At 44.5% G+C, this 26,713-nt stretch overlaps 1 protein-coding gene across 1 annotated transcript; it reads left to right on the plus strand.

Annotated features, from left to right (window-relative positions):
• Nucleotides 1-26,713, plus strand: LOC123357521 (von Willebrand factor C domain-containing protein 2-like; the record flags this gene model as incomplete). Its single annotated transcript, XM_045000704.1, has 3 exons — nt 1-38; nt 2,242-2,708; nt 26,584-26,713. Coding segments are annotated over exons 2-3 (541 nt in total), but the record flags the coding sequence as incomplete, so codon positions are not given.

Genomic DNA, 26,713 nt, shown 5'->3' on the forward strand with positions numbered 1-26,713 from the left:
CCCCGCCCCGCGGCAGCGGTACACCCCGAGCCTGCTGGGTGAGTAGCCGTGATTCCCTGGGGGAGAGCTGCCTTTGCTCACCGACCTAGCCGGCCGCCAGAAAGGAGGGAAAAGTTGAACTGTTAAACTAATTCGTAGCGGAGTGGAGCTGCAGTCGGGTCCGTTTCCCTCCCATTCCTTAGACTGGGGCTTGGAAATTGCTGTGGAGCATCTTAGATGAGCACGGGCTGTGCCAAAGCAGCGTTGATTTATATGTAACCCTTCCCTTTGTAGTGCCTGGCCATCAAGCGTGGATGGGTTTAGTGGGTTGGTTGGATCATTTCACATTACCTCCAATATCAATTACTTTCCTGATGGCTGGTTTTTTTCCCCCTTAAATCTCCACTTACCAGAGCTTTGAAAATTGATACTAACCTGTAGCTTCTAGGTGGGCAAAACTCTTTACTCCCCAGTTCTATGATGCAGACTTATCTGTGTGCATCACACTCTAAAAAAAACCCCAGCATGTTATAACAGCTACTGCTGGCAGTACTACAGTACCTTACCCTTGTGATAAAAACATATCTGGAACTTCAATTAAGAGGATAGCTTGTGATTTTGACAACGCTTGTGTAATATCCGGTGTCTCCCTCTATAGTAGCTTTAGAAAAACTGCCTTTTTAAGCAGGATCCTTTAGTTTCTCGTATGAGGTTATAGCTTTCTCCTGAGTCAGTCTTTTTGACGGGTTTTATTAATATAACCATTTAACATCAATAGTCACCAAAAAATCTGAATATACCAGAAATGTTTCTTTTGAGGGAAGAGGAAATAGATATCCATATGAGTATGTGTGCATTTCTACTGATATGTGTGTGTGTGTGTGTAAATACACATACCTATATTCATTTATTTGTGTGTATGCTATTAGCAGAAACTGCATGCCTCACTATTAATAAACATAAAGCTAATATTTTTCAGTTCATAAAAAGTTTCTGTCATCAGCTACTATTATCATAGAATATCAGGGTTGGAAGGGACCTCAGGAGGTCATCCTACAAATACTTTTCACTATAGGACAGCCATTCCCTGCCCAGTTATCTGAAAACAGGTGAGAGACTATTTTTTCTGCTGGCATTACACTGGCATCCAAATGGCATTTAGAAAAGGATTGAGAACGTGTGCACTGGTGAGAGTGATGTGACACACAACACAGACAATAATGTAACAGGAAAATATGTGCTGAGTCTTTCTTTTTTTGCCTAATTCTTCCTGGGTCGGGGCCAGGCTTTCCTCCCTTTTCAGATCAGTCAATCATCACCTTGGCCATTTAAGTATTACTCTCCATTGCCAAATGGTCTGGGTGTTTTACATAGCTGCAATGGCATATTAAGTTTTAGAATGGAAGCTGTCACTAACCTAATGAGACAAATATATTACGATAATTCTGTGGGCTTGCCAGACATTTTAAAATACTGATATATAAACTCCTAGCTGGAAATTAATACAAATCTGAATACTGCTTCCCGGAAAAAAGTCAGTGTCTAGAAATACTGAATAAGGACATTGGACTATAGGGGAAAAAAACTACAGACTTGACAGATGTTCTCAGCCCAACCTCTTTACCTTTCTCTGCAAAAATGCCACTTGTAAAACAGTGTTGCATTCCAGCTCTCTAAGTCTAAATAAAATACAGGATTGTCTTTCGTATCTGAAGCTCAGGTCTGACCAGAGCTCATACTATTATTGTTTTACCTTTTGTTTTTTCTGCTAAGGCGTCTCCTGATTCTTTATTCTCTTGATTTTAAGAAACTGAGCTGTGTATTGTAGCAGAGACGGGGTAGTGGTTACAGCATAAGGAAAGGAACAGTTCCGATCCTGCGTTCAGTCCCAGTGAATTACCCACTCACTATGCAATTGCAGGCAATCATTCCACTTCTTTGTGTGTCAGATGACCCAATTGTACAAATAGGTAAAAGCAAACATTAGTCATCAGTGTAAGTCAGCATTTGAGTGGAGATTTCATATGGGATGGTGTATGCATGCACATGTACGTGTATATGTATATATATCTATATATATGCAATTGCTAGCTTTAATGTACATATTTAGTATGCTTTGTTCTCCTTAGGAATAATTGAGGATAGGAGACTTGTTTCATTTTGAAAACACTGTATCTCCAGATACAGGCTGAAAGCATGGTCTTCAGATGTCTGTTTTTGTTAATATTTGAGGTTATTTTCATTTTAAATATTTATTTTCAGACCACCCCTCTGGTGTCCCTATGGAAGCAGCTGTTTCTATCTGAGATTAGGACCGTATGCAGAAGTTGAGGAGGGGGATGGCTTGTCCTATTCATGAAGCCTGCATACTTCTATTGCTAATACTTGGGTTGGTCACCCCAGCTGCCATCAATCATGAAGACTACCCTGCTGATGAAGGCGACCAGACTTCAAGTAATGACAATCTGATCTTTGATGACTATCGAGGGAAAGGCTGTGTGGATGACAGTGGCTTTGTATACAAACTGGGAGAACGTTTTTTCCCAGGGCATTCCAACTGTCCTTGTGTCTGTACTGAGGATGGACCTGTTTGTGATCAACCAGAATGCCCTAAAATCCACCCAAAGTGTACTAAAGTAGAACACAATGGATGCTGCCCAGAGTGCAAAGAAGTGAAAAACTTTTGTGAATATCATGGGAAAAATTACAAAATCTTGGAGGAATTTAAGGTATGGGCTATCTTAGTATTTATTCAATACTAGCATGTTATATGAACTTTAGTGGTTGGACTTTCAAAGGCACTCAGTATTGGCCTATCTCTGCTACCACTGAAGTTAATGGTAAAATTCCCAATGATTCCAGTGGGAGCAGAGGTAAGCCAATGCTGAGCACTTTTCAAAAATCCCACCCCAAATGTGTACAACAAATGTGTAGTGCTCAGAGAATTAATATTCACAAGTGCATCAAAATATGTAACTGTCGTTAGCATTTGGACTTGCTATGTCTGGTTAAATAGTGATAATCAAGCTCACTAGTAGCTAAATTTCCTTGCAGGTGACTTTAAAATAATGGGAAGTATATGGCTAAATAATTGATCGTAACTATCAAGTTCCCATTGGGAGTGTTGGGGTGAAAGTCCTTTTGAAAGAAACCTTAAATGTAAGACCAAAACATATTTTCTAAAACTCTTTATCATTAACACAACATATGTTTGTGGTTTTAATAAGTTAGATTACAGGTTTTCCATTAAGCTAATGAAAATGACATACTTCTGTTGCAGTAGCATCTATACCCAACATATGAATTTAGAACGTGACCTCCAGATTCATAGCTCAATGATGAAAACTTGCTTTGAAGCACAACCTTTAACTCTTCATGGGTATAAGCCTTATCCCTCTATATACTTGGCAGTTTCTTTTCTTCTCTGGCAGTGAAAATACTTTCACCTCAGTCTTTGTATTTTCCAGCATTTCAGTAACACAAGATAGAGCTTCTTTATTTCCAGATAGTATCGTCTCTTGCTGTTGTTTCCTGTAGTAAATAGTATATTGTTTAGTTTTTCTTTCATGGGGGATTTCCCATCCACCCATAACTAGCAAGTCAAAATTGGTTTCACTATCAGGGTAAGTCGACCTAAGTTATGCTACTCCAGCTACGTAACTTAGGTCAGCTTACCCTGGTGTCCTCACTGTGCTGCGTTGATGGGAGACATTCTCCGGTCAACTTTCCTTACTCCTCTGGGAGAGCCGGAGCATTGGGGTCGACTGGAGAACACTCTGCCGTCGATTTAGTGGGTCTTCACTAGACCCATTAAATTGATCCCTGCTGCATTGATTGCAACAGCGTTGATCTCCCCAAAGTGAAGTCCAGCCCCTAGAAGCAGCCTAGTAGCTTCATAAGGTGCCATAGTGCATTAGTCACATATCCTTGACAGACTCATTAATAGTGTGTCCTTTGCTTTGCAGAAGAATATGACATGAGGCTGCTGATGGTGTGACCTGTAAAAACATATTGGAATGTTAGTAGCCTAAGAAAAATTAGTCCAACTTGCTATAGCAGGCATCATTCTCTGATCCGGGAAGATGGAACGTTACCATCTTTGGGTGACTCCTTGAAAAATAAGTGGCCTAGTGTAATTCCTGGGTCAGGGTTGAGTACACATGCTAAAATAATGTAAGACCTTTTCAGGAGAGGTCCTGGAGCATAAGGAATGCCATGTGGATCTTTATGTCACAAACCCTGTGCAAGAAAAAAAAAGTTGTCACGGAACTAATGGTCACATTTTACCTTTATACTCAGAGAAACAATGAATGAGAACTTTACCACTGATAACACTAGAAGTATGTTTTCAATGTTATGCACTGAGATTGAGCCGCAAAACTTCAGTTAAAATGAATAAGATGTATTTGATTCCCTGTTTATTGTGCTTAAACTTAACCCCCACCTGAACTTAATGCTAATTTTTTAGCTGGAAACTGATCAGTAGACAAAGGAGTTCCACGATCATAATAACCACCTAACAACTAAGGGAAAGCATATCAGATTGTGGAATGCCCCACATCAAATATGCAGGACTTCAGTAGAGATACTCCTGATTCAATTTAGATCACAATCAAGCCTTCTCTTGCTCAAAGCTGGGCTCCTGAGTAGAGCGGAGTGATTTTTGTTCTGCAAATAGCAAATTCACAAAAAGATGCATTTTCAGGTAACAGAAACCTCACAATTTCAGCCACCGAACTGAAAAATCAATTATTCGTTCATCTGTGCTCCCGAGAAAGTGAGAGGGGATATACTGGCCCTTACAAGAAGCTTGCTTATGGTGAAACTCCAACTATACTGAAATAGCAAAGTTCTGTTATTCCTCAAGGTATTTCTATGGAGTTAAACTCTGTTTACAGTGCAGCACAATTCCATAGATACAGAAAAGCTTGGGGAGCTGAAAGATAGTCCCTGGGCCAATAACTAGGATCTTGTAAATCCATCAGAGAGAGAACCCCTGGGACCAGGGAATCTGTTGGTATTACTGAGTGACATCCTGACTGCACTGAAGTGAAATGCAGTTTTCCCATTAGCATCAGTGGAGCCAGGATTTCTTCCATTATCTTCATAGTAGAAATTCTGAAGAGTTCATATATTCTGCAGGCTCCACGCCTTTGTCTTGTGGCATTTAGAAGGTCTCCAGCCTTTCCCAGCACACTTCCACTTATAGTGAAGTCAAACTGTGCCAGAGATGAGAGACTTTCTTAAGTCTGTTTAGAAACAGACGGCTTGTCATTGGAATAGACTCATACAGTGTAACCCTTTCACCTGTCAGAATAACTGTTTGATTACTGTTTTATATTTGTCAATATCTAGGTTCCAACATCTTATTTTGTAGAGATATGCTGGTCAATACATAGTTAAGGTTAAGATTAGATGATTTTTGCATCTGTGTGCATGCACACACACACACACACACACAGATTTTTTTGTCTGGAAAGTTTGGGGCAAGTTGAAGAAGACATTTTGGACAGTGCAATGGGTCAACACTTGAGAGGCTTCAGTTTTGGGTCATTTTCCTAACTTATTTTTAGCTCACTGTAGCTCCTCCTTGGCTTGGCATAGAAAATCCAATTTTTTCTTAATCTGTTTTAGTTGGGTTTGGTCTTGCTTTGAGCAGGGGGTTGGACTAGATGACCTCCTGAGGTCCCTTCCAACCCTGAGATTCTATGATTCTATGATTCTATGTTGCTCTTAGTGAGTACAGAGGCATTTGACTAGTTTTGGGGGTAAAGAGGTGGTGCCTGGTGCGAATTGCTTAGTTACTAAGACTCACATTTTCCAAAATCTGACTTCCATGTTGTGGGCACAATTAGTGCCTATAATTTTTGTGTGCCTATAAAAAACCATGCACAAATATAAGCATGTGGACAGCCAGCCACCTAATTTGTACCAGCAACTCACTAGCTGTTCAAATGTTGATATTTGCATGCCTAAATGGAAGGCTAGGCTGAAATTCAGATGCAAATCTAGCTTCAAAAGTCGTTTGTATACTTTATAAAGCCCCTTATGTGTTTGACACACACTCTGGGGAGAGGAAGAGCTGTGGGCCACTGTGTTACCTCTCAGCCTCAGCAAGAGAGAGTTTTGCTGATGATTAGACTTGGTGTCAGCTCCCTGCCACATCAGTCTGTCTGCCTCACCAGCAAACTCCTCAAGGCTCTCCTGGCCCAAACCTCACCTAGCAGGAAACAATCAATGAACTCCAGCCCTGGAGTTCCTCTGAGATGTTTCTCTGCAATGCACAGCCCCTGCCACTGTGCATTTACAGAAGATATTAAGTTCACTGCTCTTTTAAAGAGTCGGTGCATCACAGTTTAGTAATTTAACTTTCTGAGTAAAAATAAAACAAGTTTATTGTCTAAGGAGAAGATACCAAGTAAGAAAGATAAAGGTAGAGATGGTTACAAGCAATTAAAACTGAAAACACTCATCTAAAAGTCTCAAACTTAGTCTAGCACAGGGATCGGAAACCTTTGGCACGTGGCTCGCCAGGGTAAGCCCCCTGGCAGGCCAGGCCTGTTTGTTTATCTGCCGCGTCCGCAGGTTCGGCCGATCGTGGTTCCCACTGGCCAGTGGGGGCTGCGAGAAGTGGTGGCCAGCACATCCCTCAGACTGCGCCACTTCCCACAGCCCCCATTGGCCTGGAGCGGTGAACTGCGGCCAGTGGAAGCCACAATCGTCCGAACCTGCAGATGTAGCAGGTAAACAAACCAGCCTGGCCCACCAGGGGGCTTACCCTGGCGAGCCGCATGCCAAAGGTTGCCGATTGCAGTAGTGTGTAGGGTGTGAATACAGGGTGCCTAGGGTCACAATGTTATAGAAAGGCCAAATAACTTTTAAGAAAACCATGAAGATCTCCTGGCCCTGACGTGAACCTTACACAATTTTCATGGAACTTCAGACAAGGGTTGGGGATTCCATCTGGAGGGAGTGGATGGGAGGTGAGTGCTCTGAAGATGGCGCAGTACCCAGGATCTCCTTGCTAGGCATTCATGTGAACAGATAATACAGAGTTCACCCTCTTTCCTCTTGTGTAGTCATGTGGTGGCCTTCTGTTCCCCCACACCCATGTAGTCAGATAGCCTTCTTTCTTCCCCACACGTCAGCAGTGGGGTCGGTTTCAATTACAAATATCCAAGACCGGTGTCATTCAGTGCTAACCTAGAAAACTCTTCTAACAGATCAGGAGCTCTCCCATTTCTCACTTGATAGGGTGCAGGGGGGAACCCAACGACAACAGGGAAACAGCGTCAGGTTGTCATAAATGCACTTAGTGTTTTAAATTAGCATTCCCACATACACACTTCTGTAGATTTAATGAGACAATGTGTCAGATGAGTCTTAGTGTTAAATAGGCAAATATGAAGGAGTCATGAGAAGATCAGACAGCAGCTTTTCTATGTGCTTGGTGATTTTTTTATTCTAATACATAATTTAGAGAATAAAAGGAGTCATAACTGCTCCCCCCCATTTAAAATACTTGTTTATAGCATGACTTATGATACTTTTATAACCATAGGTAGGAGCATTCTTGAGATTATTAGGTTTTTACTTTGAGGAGTCCATAACAACTTTTGTGCATCCCATGATTCTTTCATCACTCAGGATAGGAAGATACAGACTGATCATCAGAGTATCCCTCTCTGTGTGTATATAGCAACGCATAAAAATACTGTTAAGGAGCATTCATTGCTGGGGGATAAATGATCCATCCACAATATACTGTCAGTCAATATGGTGCAATAATCAGCTATTACTAAGGTGAGGCAACCAGGAGGAAGAGAAGTGAGTAGGTCTTGCTTCCTTCCTTCCACTTCCATACCAATGGAGGACCTGCTCCAGGAACACTGGGGCCCAGAGACCTACTGTCCTACTATGTGATCCCCCACCTTCCCACACAGATATTACCCACACAGACTCCAATGGCAGGGTCTTCCCACCTTGTATTCATGTCTCCTACGGCACCAGCTCACCACCAATGCTCTGAGCCTAGGAGCTGCTCAGAGGGTTGGCAAGCCTTCCTATCCAGCACGGTGGCTCGCTTCTCCACACTCATTGGAACCAGAACTCCAGGAGTTTGGGGCAGCTCTCCCTAGTCCTCAGTACAGACACTCCTTGTGTGCTGCAGGGTGAGCTCCCTCAGTCTCTTGTTCCAACTCAGCCTTCTCCACCAACCACAGGATCTCAGACTCTACCAGCTACTCACTGACTCTTACAACTACCTGCTTTGTTTAACATGTTCTTACTGATGCCATATCACCTCCACTCATCCTCCTAATCCTTATCTATCCATCTTCTTCTGATACCCATCCCCAGCCCAGCATTTCTTATCTCCTTGTTCCTCTCCTATGTTCTCTGCCACCCCCATATAACTTCACCCACTCTCATATCCCTCACCACTTCCTTCAGTCCCATTGTCTCAAACCCATCCCCCAAAAGAATCCCTAAGTAGCCAGTAAACATTCATAATTTGTACTGAGCCTAGAATCATAGGCTTGTAGGACTGGAAGGGACCTCGAGAGGGCACTCAAAGCAGGACTAAATATGATCTAGACTAAGCATGGCCAAGGGGTGAAAAAAAGAGAGTGGAAATAATCCATTACCACTGTGGGATCTTCCATACCATCAGGATATGCACATGATTGAATTAACACAGGATGTGAAAACTTGGCATCACTGAAATCAATGGCCAAACTCCCACTAATGTCAATGGAACCAGGATTTCACGCATGGTGTTTTACTATCAGCCTCATCCTCCCACCTTAACTTCCCCCATCTCTTCTTAAAGTCACTTGTGTCATGTCTGAAATTTGGCCCTGATCCTCTCACTAACTATGCATGGATACACCACTGTGCTCTGTTGGCTTGGCTTCAACACAGCAGGCCAGAGTTCATGTCTTCCGGTGCAGTCCCTTGTCCAGTGGAGTCACAATCCTGATTGGGACCTTTTGGGTGGCAATCCAAATAATAAGTAGTAATAACTGTATTAAGTATGGCTTTATAAAACACTAATTATTCATTTATTTGGGGAACATTTACTTGGGAATAGTAACATCTGCTCCATTGTTAATTCTTTTTAAAAATGTTTTGTTAATGCAAATGTACTCATAGTATGTTGGAAGATAGGTGGTACCTTTTATCAAAGTGTGTCAGTGCACAGCACACGTTAATAACTATCCTCATGACACCCTGGGGACTTAACAAGTATTAAGGTCTTTTTGTTCTGTTTTTGAACAGTGCCTAGCACCATGGGGTCCTGGTCTATAATTATGTACTATGCACTGTGATGATAATTAATAATAATTAATAATGTCCATTCTATCTTGGGGTAAGATGAGGCCCAGAGAGTTAAGTGATTTTTTTTCCCATGGTGGCTGCCAGAAACAGAATTCAGATGTAGTGACACCACAATCCCTTCTCTAACCACTACGAAATGCAATAAGTACAGCTTTATTAAATGTTAATTAAATGCACATTTTGGAACTTTAGCAGACTGTTACCAACTGTATGATATTGTTATACCAAGCGGAATCCCAAAACTGATATACAAACCGCCTGTCACTAGTACTATAGTTTGTTTAATCAATGTATGCATTATATTTAAAATTCTTAGGTCAGACTTCTCAGATCTGCTAACTGCAGGGGGGATTTCTCTTGCACATTCCAAGCTCCTTCACTGCACAAAATTCCCATTGATTTCAAAGGGATTTCTGCACTCCTTTCACATGCAGAATGTGTGATAGAGATGTACAGTGTGGATGAGAGAGGAAAATGTTCGCGGCATGTTTAATTTGAAAAGCAATCATCATTCCTCCTCAAACTCAGCCTTTCCCAAGTAAATCTAATAGTCCAGTTGCCGCTTTGACGAGGGTTCTATATTTTAAAGTGGCACAAGAGAACAGAAATATGACATCTTACATTTGAGAAGCTTAGGCTGGCAACGAATTTTCCATACAGAGTTTGCCTCCTTCTTTAATAGGATGAGTGTTCAGTTTCATGGTGAACCATGGAAAGCACTCAAATCAAGGGAGGCTAATAATAGCAAGAGCAAACATTATTAAAACCTTTTGACAGTGTGCTGACCAGTGATCCAAGTCACTAGTAATTTTCAGATACCTGTTTGTAAATTGCAAGAAACTGATTACTAACAAGGTCAGCACAGGGCCTCAATCTTAATAATTTTTTTTCCTTCTGAGATGCATTCAGCAGTGATTTTGCATTACAACTTGAACAAACGAGACCTTTTTCTTATATGTTCAGCAATTTCACGTGCTGCTAGAAAATCATAGTACAAAAGGCATTTCAATAACGTGCCTATCCTTTAATAAAAGGAGCCGTGAACAATGCTAGCTTGCAAGATAGCACACCGCCATTGAAATCAGATAGAGGAAACAGAACGTCAGTCAAATGGAAAAGTATGATTTATTATCTCTCTCCTGGCAAAATTACAGTGACAGTGTCTATGCAAAGGTATCTGAAATTACTGACTTACTGTATTTCTGTCATAGTTTATACAGAAAATACATAAAGTAGAATGGCATGTCATATTCTGAACTATAATAATACCTACTTTAAAAGTGTGCTGTGTTTTTAGGTACTGATGGTGTGTGTATATATACATAATGTATATTACATTATGCACTAGTACAGTATTGTAATATAATTTGATGCTTCTGGTACCAAATCTAACAGTAAATGGAGTGTATGCTGCTCTCAGTTAGATGGGTGTAAATCTGGAATAATTCCAGTGACTTCATGTTGCCCTTATTTATTTGTATTACAGTAGCATCTACAGGCCCCAGCTGAGTCCAGGCCCCCGTTGTGCCAGGCACTTTATATACACATAGTAAAAGACAGCTCCTGCCCCAAAGAGCTCATAAATAGATATGACTGAAAAAGGCAACATGATAGATGGGGAGTTGAGGTGCAGATACCCATTGGGGGATGTTTTTAAAGGTGCAGATGGGAGTTAGGTGGCCAAGTCCCAGGGGTTTTAAGTGGGAGTTGGGCCTACTTGGCCTATGTAAATCTCCCCAGCTGACTTGCCCAAGGTCACAGAGACAGTCTGGGGCAGCACTAGGAATCAAACCCATATCCCCTGAGTCCCAGTCCAGTGCCTTAACCAAAAGCCCATCCTTCCTCCTTGTGGCAGAACAGAGGAGGATTTGGTCTGTAATCTTATGCCCATGTGTTTGGGTTTTCCCCCACTAAATAAGACTCAGGAATGAACATGTGGCCATCACTAGTATCACTAAAAGGCGTGGCCGCATTTTCAGAAGTGTTCATTCATTTTGTATGCCTGACCTGTGGGTGCCTAACTCGAGACATCCGCTCCATTCAGTAAGCCACTGGGTCTGCTTCCAAAGCTGGGGGAGCCCCGGAAGACTGCTGGATGACAAAGTCTCTGCTCAGAGAAGCCTTGTGCCCCTGGGTAATCCACACACCTTCTGGGTGTGATGTTCTGTCCTATCTAGTGGCACCGAGACCACTTAGAGAGAGGAATAAAATGAGTCTGCTCTACAGCCTTAACTAACAGTCGGTTGGCTTTTAGCTCATGCGGTCGAGACTCATGCACTGAGCTCCAGAAGTCCCTGGTTCAATCCCGCCCGCTGACAGTCTGTTGGCATTATGCTAATATAGTGCCCATCTTTAAAAAAGGGAAGAAGGAAGATCCAGGGAACTACAGGCCAGTCAGTCTCACCTCAGTCCCTGGAAAAATCATGGAACAGGTCCTCAAGGAATCAATCCTGAACCACTTAAAGGAGGGGAAAGTGATCAGGAACAGTCAGCATGGATTCACCAAGGGCAAGTCATGCCTGACTAACCTAATTGCCTTCTATGCCGAGATAACCGGCTCTGTGGATGAGGGGAAAGCAGTGGATGTACTATTTCTGGACTTTAGCAAAGCTTTTGATACAGTCTCCCACAGTATTCTTGCCAGCAAGTTAAAGAAGTATGGGCTGGATGAATGGACGGTAAGGTGGATAGAAAACTGGCTAGATGGTCGGGCTCAACGGGTAGTGATCAATGGTTCCATGTCTAGTTGGCAGCCAGTATCAAGTGGAGTGCCCCAAGGGTCGGTGCTGGGGCCGGTTTTATTCAATATCTTCATTAATGATCTGGAGGATGGTGTGGACTGCACCCTTAGCAAGTTTGCAGATGACACTAAACTGGGAGGAGTGGTTGATACGCTGGAGGGTAGGGCTAGGATACAGAGGGACCTAGACAAATTAGAGGATTGGGCCAAAAGAAATATGATGAGCTTCAACAAGGACAAGTGCAGAGTCCTGCACTTAGGACGGAAGAATCCCATGCACTGCTACAGACTAGGGACCGAATGGCTGGGCAGCAGTTCTGCAGAAAAGGACCTAGGGGTTACGGTGGACGAAAAGCTGAATATGAGTCAACAGTGTGCCCTTGTTGCCAAGAAGGCTAATGGCATTTTGGGTTGTATAAGTAGGGGCATTTCCAGCAGATCAAGGGATGTGATCATTCCCCTCTACTCAGCACTGGTGAGGCCTCATTTGGAGTACTGTGTCCAGTTTTGGGCCCCACACTACAAGAAGGATGTGGATAAATTGGAGAGAGTCCAGCGGAGGGCAACAAAAATGATTAGGGGGCTGGAGCACATGACTTATGAGGAGAGGCTGAGGGAACTGGGATTGTTTAGTCTGCAGAAGAGAAGAATGAGGGGGGATTTGATAGCTGCTTTCAACTACCTGAAAGGGGGTTCCAAAGAGGATGGATCTAGACTGTTCTCAGTGGTAGAAGATGACAGAACAAGGAGTAATGGTCTCAAGTTGCAGAGGGGGAGGTTTAGGTTGGATATTAGGAAAAACTTTTTCACTAGTAGGGTGGTGAAGAACTGGAATGGGTTACCTAGGGAGGTAGTGGAATCTCCTTCCTTAGAGGTTTTTAAGGTCAAGCTTGACAAAGCCCTGGCTGGGATGATTTAGTTGGGTTTGGTCCTGCTTTGAGCAGGGGCTTGGACTAGATGACCTCCTGAGGTCCCTTCCAACCCTGAGATTCTATGATTCTATGATTCATTACACCTGCACTGGCTCTGGCCCTAGCAACGCCCTCATCTCCACAGGAACCATGCTACTAGGGATATATCCAGGGAAGACCACCTAGCATGCAGATGCTCCCAGGACTCCAGAGAGAAGGCTACATGGAAAATCTAACCTAGCCGTAGGCTGTATTATCGTTCCTGGTTAAACTGTGTAGGATCAGATGGGGCATCGTCCGTGTGTCCCCTGGCCTGCTCAGCCTCTGTCACCTCTCACCCACTAAGTGCCTTCCATGAAGGCCTAGACATGGGGGAGTCCATGGCAAAAAGAGCTGATCCCCTCTCCAGGAGTGCAGGTTCCCCTTCTGTGCCTAGATCGGGCTCTTTATTTTTAATCATTTTTTCATGAGTCTTATAAAAATGTTTCAGTTCCTTTGACCATAAAGGCTGAAATCTCATTATTCATAAAAAGAGAGTTGTAAATATGCAGCTTTACACACTGTAAATACATGATTAGTAATTAGTCATTTTACATACTATGGGTGGGGTATTTAAAAAACACTTTGCAGTGGGCATATCTCTGCTCTCACTGAAATCCATGGCACAGCGCCCCAGGGGAAGCAGAGTGAGGCCCGCGCTGAGCGCTTCTGAAATATACCAGCCTGAAAATACCACAAAGTCTTGATCAGGAGATAACGTCATGGGGACCGATCCTGCCATGAGCCTGTGAGCACAGCTCCTACGGAAGTATATGAAAATTTAGCGCAAAAAAATCATGGAAGGTTTTCGGTTCTGTAATAGATTGATCTGAAAAGTGTAGGCGTGTGGGTTGATGGAGTGTTGATAGCTGAAAGTGCTTTACACAGAATTACATTAATTAAAAAGTAATGCCCGAGTAGATAATTAGCCTAGTGATTGTTTATAAACCAAAAATTGAATAAATCATTCAATGACAGCTTTCAGTACGGTTGGTTAAAATAGAGACTGTGTCAAGCTGGGATTCTGATTTCATAAGTCAGGGATAACCCTGTTGGAGCCCAGGGAGTTACGCCAGTGTAAAACCCATGCGAGTGAGAGGAGAATCGGGCCCCAAAACAGCTGCATAGAATTATAATGAAGGCAAGAACCACACAGCCAGGATCTCTGTCCTCTATTTTAGCAGTAAACCTTGCTAATAGTGAGTTAACCCAGGGCTATCGCTGGATGTTTGGTAAATACCAGTCCATTCCTTAAACACAGGCAAACAATTCCAAAATCCTTTCAGAGAAAAAGACCTTTTCGGGTATCATGTCCTTCCTTACCTTTCAGTCATGATCAGAGGTAATATCATCCCCTGGGGGCGGAAAAGACCTTCTCTGACACCCTTATGTGACTCCCTAAGGATTTCACACAATAGCAGTTGGAATTAGATCCCTCCCTTCCCTCCCAGCCCGTTATTAATTACTGTGATTGCTGAGGCAGATTGCCCCCAAGAACGTCATGCGGCTCTCCTGCCTTCATGGCACCGGGCTCCCTTCCCCTCCAGCCTGCCCTCTGCATCCTCACAGCCAGAACGATCTGAGAGAAACTATGCTAGAGGGTCCTCACGGAGCTTTCCTCCCTGACAGCCCTTCGCAGAGCAGAGAGATGGCGCCTTACAAGGGTGATGAATGTTGTTTAGATTGTAAAATCTTTGGTTATGAGCTGACTTTTAGTCTGAGTTGATACAGTACCTACTGCAATGGGGCCCTGATCTTAAATTCACCAGGACCCAAAAAGTGAGGATCACAGACAGAGGGGGAACCTCACATGATCACGCAGGGCAGGGAGGCAATATGCCCTCCTCCTCCGTGGCTGCATTGCTTTCCCCCACCCCCTCCCCTCACTGCTCATAGGTGAGTTGGCTGGAGTGAGTGTTTAGGAGGGATTTGAATGAGCACAGGGAGAAGTTACCAGTGTTCTCTCTAATTTTTCCCATGCATGTGTGGGATGAATTTTGTTATGTGCGCCAATATGGAGGTAATGTGTGACACATCACCTCCATATTGGTGCACATAACAAAATACATGGGGTGGGGGTGGGGCCGGGGCCGCGGGGTTTGGCATGTGGGAGGGAGCTCAGGGCTGGGGCAGAGGTTGGGGTGCAAGGGTGTGAGGGCTCCAGCTGGAGGTGCGGGCTCAGGACTGCGGCAAAGGGTTGGGGTGCAGGCTGCGGAGTGGGGCTGGTGATGAGAGGCTCAGGGCTGGGGCAGAAGGTTGGGATTGAGGGGGTGAAGGTTCCGACTGGGGGTGTGGGCTTGAGGGCGGGGCTGGGGATGAGGGTCTTGGGGTGCAGGCTGCCCTGGGGCTACGGCAGGGAGAGAGGATTCCCCCCAGCTCTCTCTCCCCACAGGAGCACCTGTGCTGGGTATGGGGGAGAGGTGCCTCTCCCTGCCGCGGCAAGTCTGGGTTTGGGTTTGGGTTGGGGCTGGAGAAGGGGAAGGGCACCCCAGCCATGGTAGGTCCGGGCCGCGGCTGGGTTGGGGCCTGCTAAGGTTCCTTCCCCACTCTGAACTCTAGGGTACAGATGTGGGGACCTGCATGAAAACCTCTACGCTTAACTACCAGTTTAGATCTGGTTTTGCTGCCACTACCCAAATTATTTATGAGTCATTTGGGAAACTCTGTCTTCCTCCCAAGTACTATAACCCTTCCCTGGGTAGCCTTGAGAGACTTCTCCACCAATTTCCTGGTGAACACCGATCCAAACCCTTAGATCTTAAAACAAGGAGAAATTAACCATTCCCCCTCCTTTCCCCCCACCAGTTCCTGGTGAGTCCAGATCCAACCCCCTTGGATCTTAAAACAAGGAAAAATCAATTAGGTTCTTAAAAGAAGGCTTTTCATTAAAGAAAGAAAGGTAAACGTCATCTCTGTAGAATCAGGATGGAAAATAACTTTACAGGGTAATCAGATTCAAAGAGCCCAGAGGAACCCCCTCTAGCCTTAGGTTCAAAGTTACAGCAAACAGAGGTAAATCCTCTTAGCAAAAAGGAACATTTACAAGTTGAGAAAACAAAGATAAACCTAACACGCCTTGCCTGGCTGGTACTTATAAGTTTGAAATATGAGAGACTGGTTCAGAAAGATTTGGAGAGCCTGGATTGAGGTCCAGTCCCTCTTAGTCCCAAGAGCAAACAACCCCCAAAACAAAGAGCACAAACAAAAGCCTCCCCCCCCCCCACCAAGATTTGAAAGTATCTTGTCTCCTTATTGTGTCTTTGGGTCAGGTGTCAGCCAGGTTACCTGAGCTTCTTAACCCTTTACAGGTAAAAGGATTTTGATGTCTCTGGCCAGGAGGGGTTTTATAGTATTGTACACAGGAGGGCTGTGACCCTTCCCTTTATAGTTATGACAGTGCTGCAGGATAGGCATCCCTCCCCCTTCTCCGGCTGCAGCAGGTGAGGGAGGGGTGCCCCAGTCATAGCAGGTCTGGGCAGGGGAGGGGTACCCCTTCCCTGGCCCAGCAGGTCCTGGCCAGGTGGGTTCCCTGAGCGCCTGCGCAGCGATTAATAGGCTGCTGTGTGGCCACGCAGCTTACAGGTAACATGGGTAGTTACCTATTCCTAAAATAATCTATGTTAAAATCAAGGAGATTTTCCCCATAAGAATGTAATTCCAGTATAAAATTGAGCTTCGCCAACCTGCTCTCTACCTTTTCCTAAATTTATTCGTTGGCATTTTATATAACATGTACAAACACTAACTAATCCTCTCTACCTCCCTGCATGTCTTGTCGGCAACATTAACCAGCAATTTAGCAAAGGAGAAACTAAGGCATAGAGGTTAAGTGACTTGCACAAGGTCACAGAGTCAGTCAGTGTCAGGGCTGCTTGCTCCTAGTCCTGAGCGCAAACTGCTAAACCCATTGCTTCCCTAACTTGAGTGTTCCTGCCTAGTACAACACAGGGGCTCACCTTTCCTGCCCATATAAGCCAAAAGGGAGCAGTGTGGTGGTCTGGAGTTGGCTACATTCCAGCCAGGGATGCCCTCACAACACTGGACTCTTCAGCTGCCCAGATCTGGGAGCTTCGTGGTCCCTTTCTGCAGCCAGAATGGCACAAAGGAGTCTCAGGTCCAAATTCCTAGAATTCTTGACCCTAGAATTTCAGAGGAGCGGGTCAAACCAGTCACAGCTAAGACGGGACCAAACTTCTGGCAGGTGCCAAGAAAAAAATTAAAGCGAGTGATGGAGTTTTGTTTTGCCACTGTGAGCCAGAAGACCCGGAGAGCCATTCACACCACAGGAATGTGTGTGTAGTTGGCCTTCCTCAAGAGGCAGCAGGGCTAAGCCTAAAAGAAGAGCTAACGATCTGGTGGAGAACCTGTTTTCTGCACAATCTCAAAGCATGGCACCCATACCACAGTGAGCCCACAGAATTTCCATTGCCATCTCCGCCCCCACTGAACAGCATCCCCTGGAATGTTATTTTCAAAGTGCTGAAAATACAGGGACAGGAGGCTTTGCAACACACTTGACTCCAAACGCTTACTTCAACTCAGCTGAAGGGCTGTGTCCTGGACAGCTCCTCCCATGCAAGTGCACACAGGAGGGAGCGTGACGGTGCAAGGATTATCTCCCTTTTGTGCCCCTGCATAGGGATCAGCCATAAGTTCAAATCCTCAGCTGGTGTAAATCAGCTGCTCTGATTGCAATGGAGTTACATTGATTTACACTGAGGATCTGACTCACAGGGAAGTGCAGACCCTGAGGTCTCCTGGGGTTTTGACAGCAGACAGCTACCATATAAGGGGTGGCTGAGGGTGGAATTGTGAACCTCCCCACCAACCAGCATATTTGTGTTATGCTACTGTCAAGTCCATGATATAGTCTCTTTAGCCTACCAACATCGAGAGTCTGATCTTGCCACCCTTACCCATAGTCAGTAGTGTTTTACTGCACAGTTAATCCCTAATCAGGGTAACGCAATGAGAGCAGCAGAATCAGACCCAGCAAAAACACAAAAAACAAGAATCAAAATTCCATACAGGCATTGGATTCACCCAGACTTCCAAAAAAGGTTCCCCTTTGAGGATGCTTCACCAAAAGGACCACATGCAACAATAGAGGATGGGGGTTGCAGAACGCACTGTGGATCAGGAAGAAGATACATGGGATAAATTAAGCATTTTCTTGGTGTCCTAAACTGATGGTACATCACACAGTCCATCCATATCCTGATCTCTATGTTAGTCCCAGCAGTAACCTTTAGAAAGGAGACTTATTCCACATGCGGTGGACATGTCCAAAATGAAAAAAGCTATCAGAATAGAAGCATAAAAATTACACACCAAAGTAATACAAGCCTCTAGTCTGTCCAGCCACAGGGCTCTGTAAGTACAGCTGTTGTCAGGAATAAAATGATATAGACACATGTGTCTATAATAAGTTTTGCTCTTAGAAGAGAAGTGTGGAGTCATGTTGATATGGGATGCTCCACTGCTTCTGTCAATGAAATAACTCAGGATATGCAGGCCCTTTGGGGGAGGCCAAGGTTGGATCCTCTCATGAAATTTGGTTCCCTTTTATCAGCTAATTGAAGGATGACTACTCAGACCAAAAACCAATTCCAGGAGTCTTAGGCTGTGGCTACACTACGGAGCTTACAGCGGCACAGCTGCACTGCTGCAGCTGTTACTTCGTATCACTGCTAGTGCAGATGTTCTACGCTGGTGGAAGAGAGCTCTCCCATCAACTTAACTACTCCCACCCCTGCGAGCGGCGGCGGCTATGTCGGCGAGAGAAGCTCTCCCACCGACAGCAGTGTCCACACTGGCGCTTAGGTTGGTGTAACTTACATCACGCGGGGTAGGGGGTGGCTTATTCATACCCTGGAGCAACGTAACTTACACCAACGTAAGCTGTAGCGTGTACATCGCCTTAGAAATACGTCAGCTGGCCCCACACATGGAAAATACTGAAACCCTAGCAAAGCTAATCATTATATGACTCTCCTGTTACATCAAATATAGGACCTGGTTAGCTCTTATGGTGCAACCCCTGTGTGCTGCTCCCCAAGCCATTAAGCAAGCTTTACCTGCTAGCCTGGCGTTCTTGCAGCATATGGAGACTCCCCAGTGGTGGGGATGCAATCCGCTGTTTATACAGCACCTACCCCAGTATAGGAGGGGCATAGTTAGGGGAAGGGAAGGCATGTCCCCCAAAGGGGCAATCCTTGGGTGGCAGGGAGCTGCCATAGGAGCTCTGTCTCTCCTTAATGATAGCACTCAGTGCGAGGGGGTGTGGCCAAAATGCTTCTGTGTTATGGCTCGTCCCAGCTGCTAGAACAGACCCTTGTGACAGCAGGCAGCTGGACATAAATTAGAGCAGCCCTGAGGCTGCTCTAACTTTTGTTTAGAGCTCCTGCATCTGGAAGCGACAAAGGTGGAATCAGGTCATCTTTGCTTCCTAGTCAGGTGCTGCACTGAGTACAGCTCAGCTGGATTTGAGAGCCAGGACTATTATTTCTAGAGAGTGTTTTTCTTACTTTAAAGGAGTTGAATGTTTATTCCCTTGTTCTTTCGGTTGGATAAATAATTCCTCACTGGTTGCCGCATTTCAGTGATTACCATGATAACCCTTGTATGTATTGCCCGGTTTTCAGAGATGCTAAGCACTCTGTTGACTTGGACTTACGGGTGCTCAGTATTTTTGAAATCTGTCTACTGTTTGCGTCAGTCTCTAAAGTGGATTTAGTGCTTCTGACTTTTTGTGACGCATGACACTACAGAGGGTCAGTCGATATTTATTTATATATAATTAAATAACAAACTGGTTACATTATTCATTGCAAATAAATTATCCATTTTAGCTCCATTTTCTCATTTGGGAGCCAGTCCTCTTTTCTGTGGTTATATTTACTATGTGTAAATATTCACCAGCTAGTTTATTTGAACACCCTTCAGCCTCTGGGGGTGATTCCTGTTGTGCGAATGGCCATGTAAGTCACACAATATTGTAGCTGCTCTGATTGGATGTTTGAAACTTTTAAAACAAAAATGACTGATGACAAGTAATGAATAGTGACTAATGAATACTCACATGCAAATACACTTATTTGTATGAAGAACAGCCATTCCCCAAACATTAAGATGAACAAAAAACCCATTGGCTATGAATAACCAATATAAAAGGGCACAAGCATGGCCAAACTGAAGTTAGTCAGAATTCAAATGGATGTTGTCAATGAATGGGATCATTCTAATACCTTTATTCACACTCAATCTCTTCTACCTATTGAAGTCAATGGGGCTAATTATGTATTATAATAAGTTGCTGCTCAGAATCTTGCAGTATTCAGCCACCTCTAATTATAAATAAATAACCTGCTATCCCAGCCTTTCTGATTGATTCTGCTATCTTGCCTAGGGTGGATGTCAAGCTAATCTGTCTGTCCTCAATAGTTTAACACCTGCTAAGTTTCTTAGGAGCAGGCACTACTTCAGCTTTCTTGCAATCCGCTGCTATTCTGCCGGAGATCAGAGGCAATTTAAATAGCAATGACAATTATTCCAATTTCAGCTCCTGCAGTCGTCTCTGATGAATGCCATCCTGTGTCGAGGGTCTCTTTTTATATTCATCGCTTCCCATTTGTAACCTACTATCTTAGCTGTAACGTGGAAGCTGTTGTGGCTCAGATCTTATTCATCTTCCTCCCTATAAATTCACCACCTGAAACGGTAGCTACAAAAATTATCTCCATCAGAACTGCCATTGTCCCTAGCATCATTAACATTTACATCTGCGCTCCAGGTATCAGTGCACCGTTTGACAGACTTCACTTTACCTTTTCCTGCACTGCCTGCTGCTACCTCTGCATAAAGCATGAGTCCATCAGTAGATTCTGCACAGAGGAGGGTTGACGGCAATTATCTATACGAGGGCTGGTACCAATGGCTCACAGACAATAAGAGAGAAGTGAAACGGAATTATTGGCAGTCATGGAAGCTTTGGTGACGTGCCACCCCTTCCTCCAAACCCCCACTCCCACCCTGCCTTGTCCCACACCCCCCTCTGCTCCCAAACAGTTAAAAAGCCTTTCTCAGGAAAGGCGCTGGGGGGAAGGGTGGAGGTGAATAGTTCGGGATTATCTGGGGACAGGCTGAGAAAGAGGAAGGCTCTGGAGAGGAGTCTGACTCTGAAAGAGCTGGTGTTTCTCCGTGTCCATGGGAATGTAAGCCGTAGGGAGAGGCAGGCCTGCATATAGATTGGCTTATTCTTTTTAAGATCTGTTGTCTCTGAAATGCTTTTGTGCTAAATCAATTATATGTGGCTTTAAGAAGGCTGTTGGGTTACCAGTTACCATTGTCACTGCCCTGCGGGGAAATGAACTGCAGGTACTGAACTCAGCTCAAGCCTGCTGAGGTAACCACAGTTGATCCCAGGGGACTGCAGCCCATGGCCTGGCTGAGACTGGGAGAATCATATGATTCCACACTGACAGACGGGTCATGGGTAGAGGCCCGAGACTTGAGAGGAGCTGCTCTCAGAGAGACCAGGCAGGCACAGAGGCACAGTTAGCCTCCCAGTTAACTGTGACAGTATTAACAGGGGCGAAAAATAGAGAAAATTCTCTCTGAAGGACAGAACAAACAAGTAAAGAAAAAATATCCTTCATTTGTCACCTTGAAAGTTCTTCTGTGGCCTTAGATAACTGCCTGTCTACCACTCTAACCATGTTTGCTTAGAAGTACCTAAGATTGTTTGACAAATAGACAGAGACAGAGAGCTACTCATCTAAGGCAACTGAAGAACAGTTAAGGGAGGCCACTATGTAATATTTATTGTACAGATGCCTGCTCCATGCCTTAGCAAGAATTTTTAATACCCAGTGATAGACAATTGAAGAACAAACCTACTTGGTAAAGACAAGTATTCAACATAGTTTTGGGGAACAGGCAGAGAGTTTAAGCGGCTAGTCAGCGACCGAAGAAGTGATGGTGATACCTAGATTAGATTTAGTCTAGTGTTCAGGGTCCAGGCCAGTCTAAGGCTAGAGCCTGGGTTCAGATTCAGCAATGCCGAGCTCTTGCAAATGCTTCTGGCACGGTTTAGACACAAATGTCCAAAGTCTTTTGAGATCAATTATTCTCACAGTTTTGCCACCCTCTTTGACTGCATCCAGACTAGATGCCCAACCCACACCCAAATCTAGAGAGTTGAACTGGGATATTGGAATTTGAATCCCAACAATTTTCCACATTCCCCCACAAACGGAATAAATATCATCATCATCATCATCATCATGCTGTTGGGGAAGGATCATTATTTTTTCTTATTGAATCATTCTCTCTCCTTTCTCTTTGTTGTCTTCTTGGTATGGTTTATAACATCTGTCAGATTTATCCTTCTGTCCTCCCTTGCCTATAAAATGTATTCTTTATCCCCATTTTTTATTTTCTTTTCTAAAAAGTGAACTTTACTGGCTGTAGATGTCCACCACTTGCTGAGACAAGAGACTGACATCTTCTAGCCTGTGCTGGAGGGATCCACTTCTAGGAAGAAGATGACAGTTGAACTATGATTTTTCTGCGTATGGCCTTGTAGTGGGGGGATGACTCACTGGTGCAGCGCCTCCTGCTGGTCATCTAGGGAATTAGCTCTTTCTAGCCCAGATCGCCCTCTGCAGGCCGGTGTCTCACCTGCCTGTGTCCCTCCCGGACCCCAGTGCCCTTTGTCCAGGGGTTCTGTCCACCGCAGCACCCCCTCATTCTGGGTCTCCCCTCCCAGGGGAACCCCCACCTTACCTCAGTGGCTACTGCCAGTCTCCATTTAGCCCCCGCTCACCGGGGCAGACTGCAGTCTGTAAACCACTCATCATCGGCCGGGGGGTTGGACCAGCTGCCTCTGCCTATTCCCGGTTCTGCAGCCTTAGTACCCTTTAGTGGGCCCTTAACTCAGCCTGCAGCCTGGGGCTTTGCTAGGCTGAAGCTCCCCAGCTCCCTCTGCCCTTCCCCAGCGCTGCTCCACCCTAGGTACCCTCCTCAGCTTCCCTCTTATAAGACATTGTTCTTGTTCAGAAGGATAGTGTCAAAAATCTTGCCCAAAATCTTGTACCATCCATAACCCTTTTTTGGTCTGAATTCATTGATCTCCTTAGAGTTTTTTTGTAAAGTATCAGCTCTAAAAGATTCTAGTTAGGCTATTTGCACTGTCTAAAAGCAAGTGTCATGACTGAACGCTCTTTTTGTATGTCAGGCCTTAGCAAACATTCCCATCGCTGGTTTTCAATAAGGACAGGAGAACATCGATTTACAAACTGTTTACCAAGGTGCCATGCTCCATGCATGACACCCCTTTAAATGCCAACCCTGGTGCTGCTGAAAATTGGCCAGGTTACCCAGTGCACACTCTAGAGAGCACTCACCGTGTATGATATTTGCATAGGAATAAAAAGCAAACAAAGCTGCAGCATCTGGAAGAGAACTTCAGTAGGGTCAATAGAAGAGCAGCTGATGCCTGGAGGAAAATAAGGACAGATGGGCTGGATAGAGAAGTCAGAAAAAGACCTGGAGGTGCCTCATGTGAATCCCAATTCCTGCACTAATTCCCAGCTTCAGTTTCAGGGCCTTTCCTCCCAACACTTGTATAGAAGAGCAGTTCATCCATGAGATAAATAACAGACCACTCAGTCAGCTAGTTTCCTGTAGTCATCCCAGAAGAAGTGTGTCTCCAGGAGGAATTTAAGGCTCTGAGCCAAAGCCCATTGATGTCATTAAAAAGAATCCTATTGATTTCACTGTGCTTTGGATCAGATCCTACACAAGACGGGAGCGGCTTTGCAGGTCAGCTCCGGGAGGGTGATCTGTGTATAAGGGAAGATGTGGAAGAAAGCACTGAGGCATTTGGAGAAGTAGTCAGCAAGCTTGGCATCACTGGTGGAGGGGAGAGGATGTGTGAGTGCTGCAGTAAGAGACTAGTGAGTATAAAGTGGCGAGGTTAAGGATGGGTGTGAAGGCAAGAACGAGTAGGTTGAACTTCATATAGTGGGGAATAGGAAGCTGGTGGAGAGATTCAAAGAGGGGGTGACATACATCGAACATCCTCTTTTCTTCTGCAGAATGTTCATTGTCTGAAAAGTTGAAGAGTTCTTTCCATCTTATAACTGTGTAAAGTTCTCCCATCCCAACAGCTGCTTCCAGTGTCAAATAACATCACATTTTATTACAGTGTCATTTTCAGGTAACACTAACAACACAGAATCAAAAGATATACATGTCATGTCTCATTTACTCAGTGTAGAGTCATTTAGCGGCATCTTCTACATCTGCTGATGCGCTTCAATCTCAGGCATATGCAGTAGAATACCTTGCAATGCTAGCAGCTCCGCATCACAGAAACCAATGTAACTTTGTGGCAGGGAGAAATTCTCAAGGAAGTGTTAATGAAGGTCTCAATATAGCATAAGATCTAGCTGGACTATTCTATATAACTATTGGTTAAATTGGGGAAAAACAAGACAGTAATTTTCTTATTGATCCCTGGGCAAGTAGTCCGGGTTTCTTCTGTGTCGTTTTTATTGTTATTAAATAGACTTGAATAAGAAAAGCCGGTAAAAGAAATTTAGCTTCCTGGTACTGCAGATAGAAATCAAAGCAGAATGGAATGAGGGAAGATAATTAGACAGAGGATTTCCACCTCCACAGACTGCTTCCCTAACTCAGGATGTGCTGATTTTATCTAATTTGCCAGAGTCACTAGTAATGAGAGTTGATGGGGATTACAGGCTGCAGACGTTCAGACAAAGCGAGGGATGCTTTAATTAGTCCATTTTAGGGTGGAAATGAATTCCCTGGGCATAAATGATTTGATTCAAGACATATGGAGCCCCTTAGAGGTGAACAGAAAAGCTTTTTACCTGCCAGGACCAGAACTCAGGGTGTTCTGTATGTCTTGTACGAATGAGCAAGAGACATCACCACGATCTGCAACATTTCATCCGCATTCTGCTCTGATTTAATTTGGAGGAATTCCATTGAATTCAATGGCATTATTGCCACTTTCGCCTTATGTGATGGAAGGAAGAGTTTGCACCAGTACCTTCCACCCATTAGTTTAGCTGCTAGTGAGGGGATCAGCTGTTTCAGAAGAGACCTGAATTCAGTGTCTGACAGGTAACTGAATAAAATGATCTCCTAGTGATTTGGTTTTCACATGCGCTGATCAGTCACTTTTATTTCTCTTCCCCACCCTTCGTCCCACTCCCTCTCCCCAGTCTATCTAAGGGCATAGCTGGACGGAGCACTAGTGCGTGGCGTGCTGGGGTGTAACAACAGCACTCAAGCGTGTGGCACACGAACTGGTTGTGTGGCCCCTGCTCCACGCACTGGAAGCTCCCTTGTGTGCTAGGTTGTTTAGAGTAGATCAAAGTGCGCTATGGGTTTCTGAGTGTGCAGCAGCATTGTCCACACGGACACTTGGTGCGCAGTACGCTAGATTGCTGGAGATTTCACACACCAGCCTGCCACACACTAATTCTCCAATTGTATGTGTGTGTGTGGCTGTCTCACTTGCGTTCACACACTTGTTGTTTTAGAGACCCAAAACAGTGACTTTTCTATTTTTTAAAACAGATTTCTTCAGCTCCCCATTAAAAGGGAAGACAAGTGAGGTGAAGACAACTCTCTCTTCCATGTTCAAGGCACACCCTTTAGACTGACAGTCCTAAAATGTAACCAGTTCACTTGGTTCCTACCTAACTCATTGACTTCAGTGGAATTACTCAGAGCTTCTTCTTGGGCATATGCTTAAGTACCTTCTTGAGGGTGTGGCTAGAAAATTAATTAATTATTATTATTTATTGTTTATATTGTGGTGGTGCTTTGGGGGTCCCAATCAGGGCCCTCTTGTGCTAGGCACTGGGCAAACACAGAACAAAAATACAATCCCTGCCCCACAAGAAAAGCAACAGAAATTCTTCTTGATTCTGAAAAATGTATCCACTCTAACCCGAGGCTGCGACACTGTGAAGGGTCCAGCTTCTGAGCCAGCTGATCCGGTGGCAACACACGCAGGGTATTAGGTTGGTTTGTGACCGTGAGTTTGCACGACATGAACGTGCATTTGACCATCATGCAGTCCCTCTGCCCCCTTCCCGAGAGCAGCCACGGAGCTGAGGTTTACTAGAACCCTGCTCTTATAACTCTTAACACCAGACATGCTCACCAGAAGGCAACAGATGAGCAAAGGAACACGATCTGTGACGTGCACTCATGTGCCTTCAAACCAAAGCCAGGCTGGTGACTTGTATTAGTCCTTCAGGCCTGGTCTGGGTCCTTTTATAATAGAGAGGTAAGTGTGACAATGGACAAAGTACAAGCATGGTCCTTAAAACAGATCTAATTCTGAGCATTCTCCTTAGCACTTTTAAAACTATTTCAGAGTTTACAATTTTACAAGGCTAATTTGTGTTGCACATGATGAATGAATGCAGTGAAGTCGTATTAAACGCAGATGTTTTGTCTTATGGCAACATATAAATGTTACAAACGTTTGAGCTGCAGGAGGAAATGGGCTAATTTTAGATTTGTTCCTAGCCCTCTCCATGTGAATGGTGTCGCTGTGAGCCCAGCAATGAAGTTCACTGTGTTGTAGCAGACTGCGCAGTTCCTGAGTGTGTCAACCCAGTCTATGAACCAGAACAGTGTTGTCCTGTCTGCAAAAATG

Source organism: Mauremys mutica, unplaced genomic scaffold, assembly GCF_020497125.1.
Source record: "Mauremys mutica isolate MM-2020 ecotype Southern unplaced genomic scaffold, ASM2049712v1 000712F_np12_subseq_123557:216325_obj, whole genome shotgun sequence".
Lineage (NCBI taxonomy): Eukaryota > Metazoa > Chordata > Testudines > Geoemydidae > Mauremys > Mauremys mutica.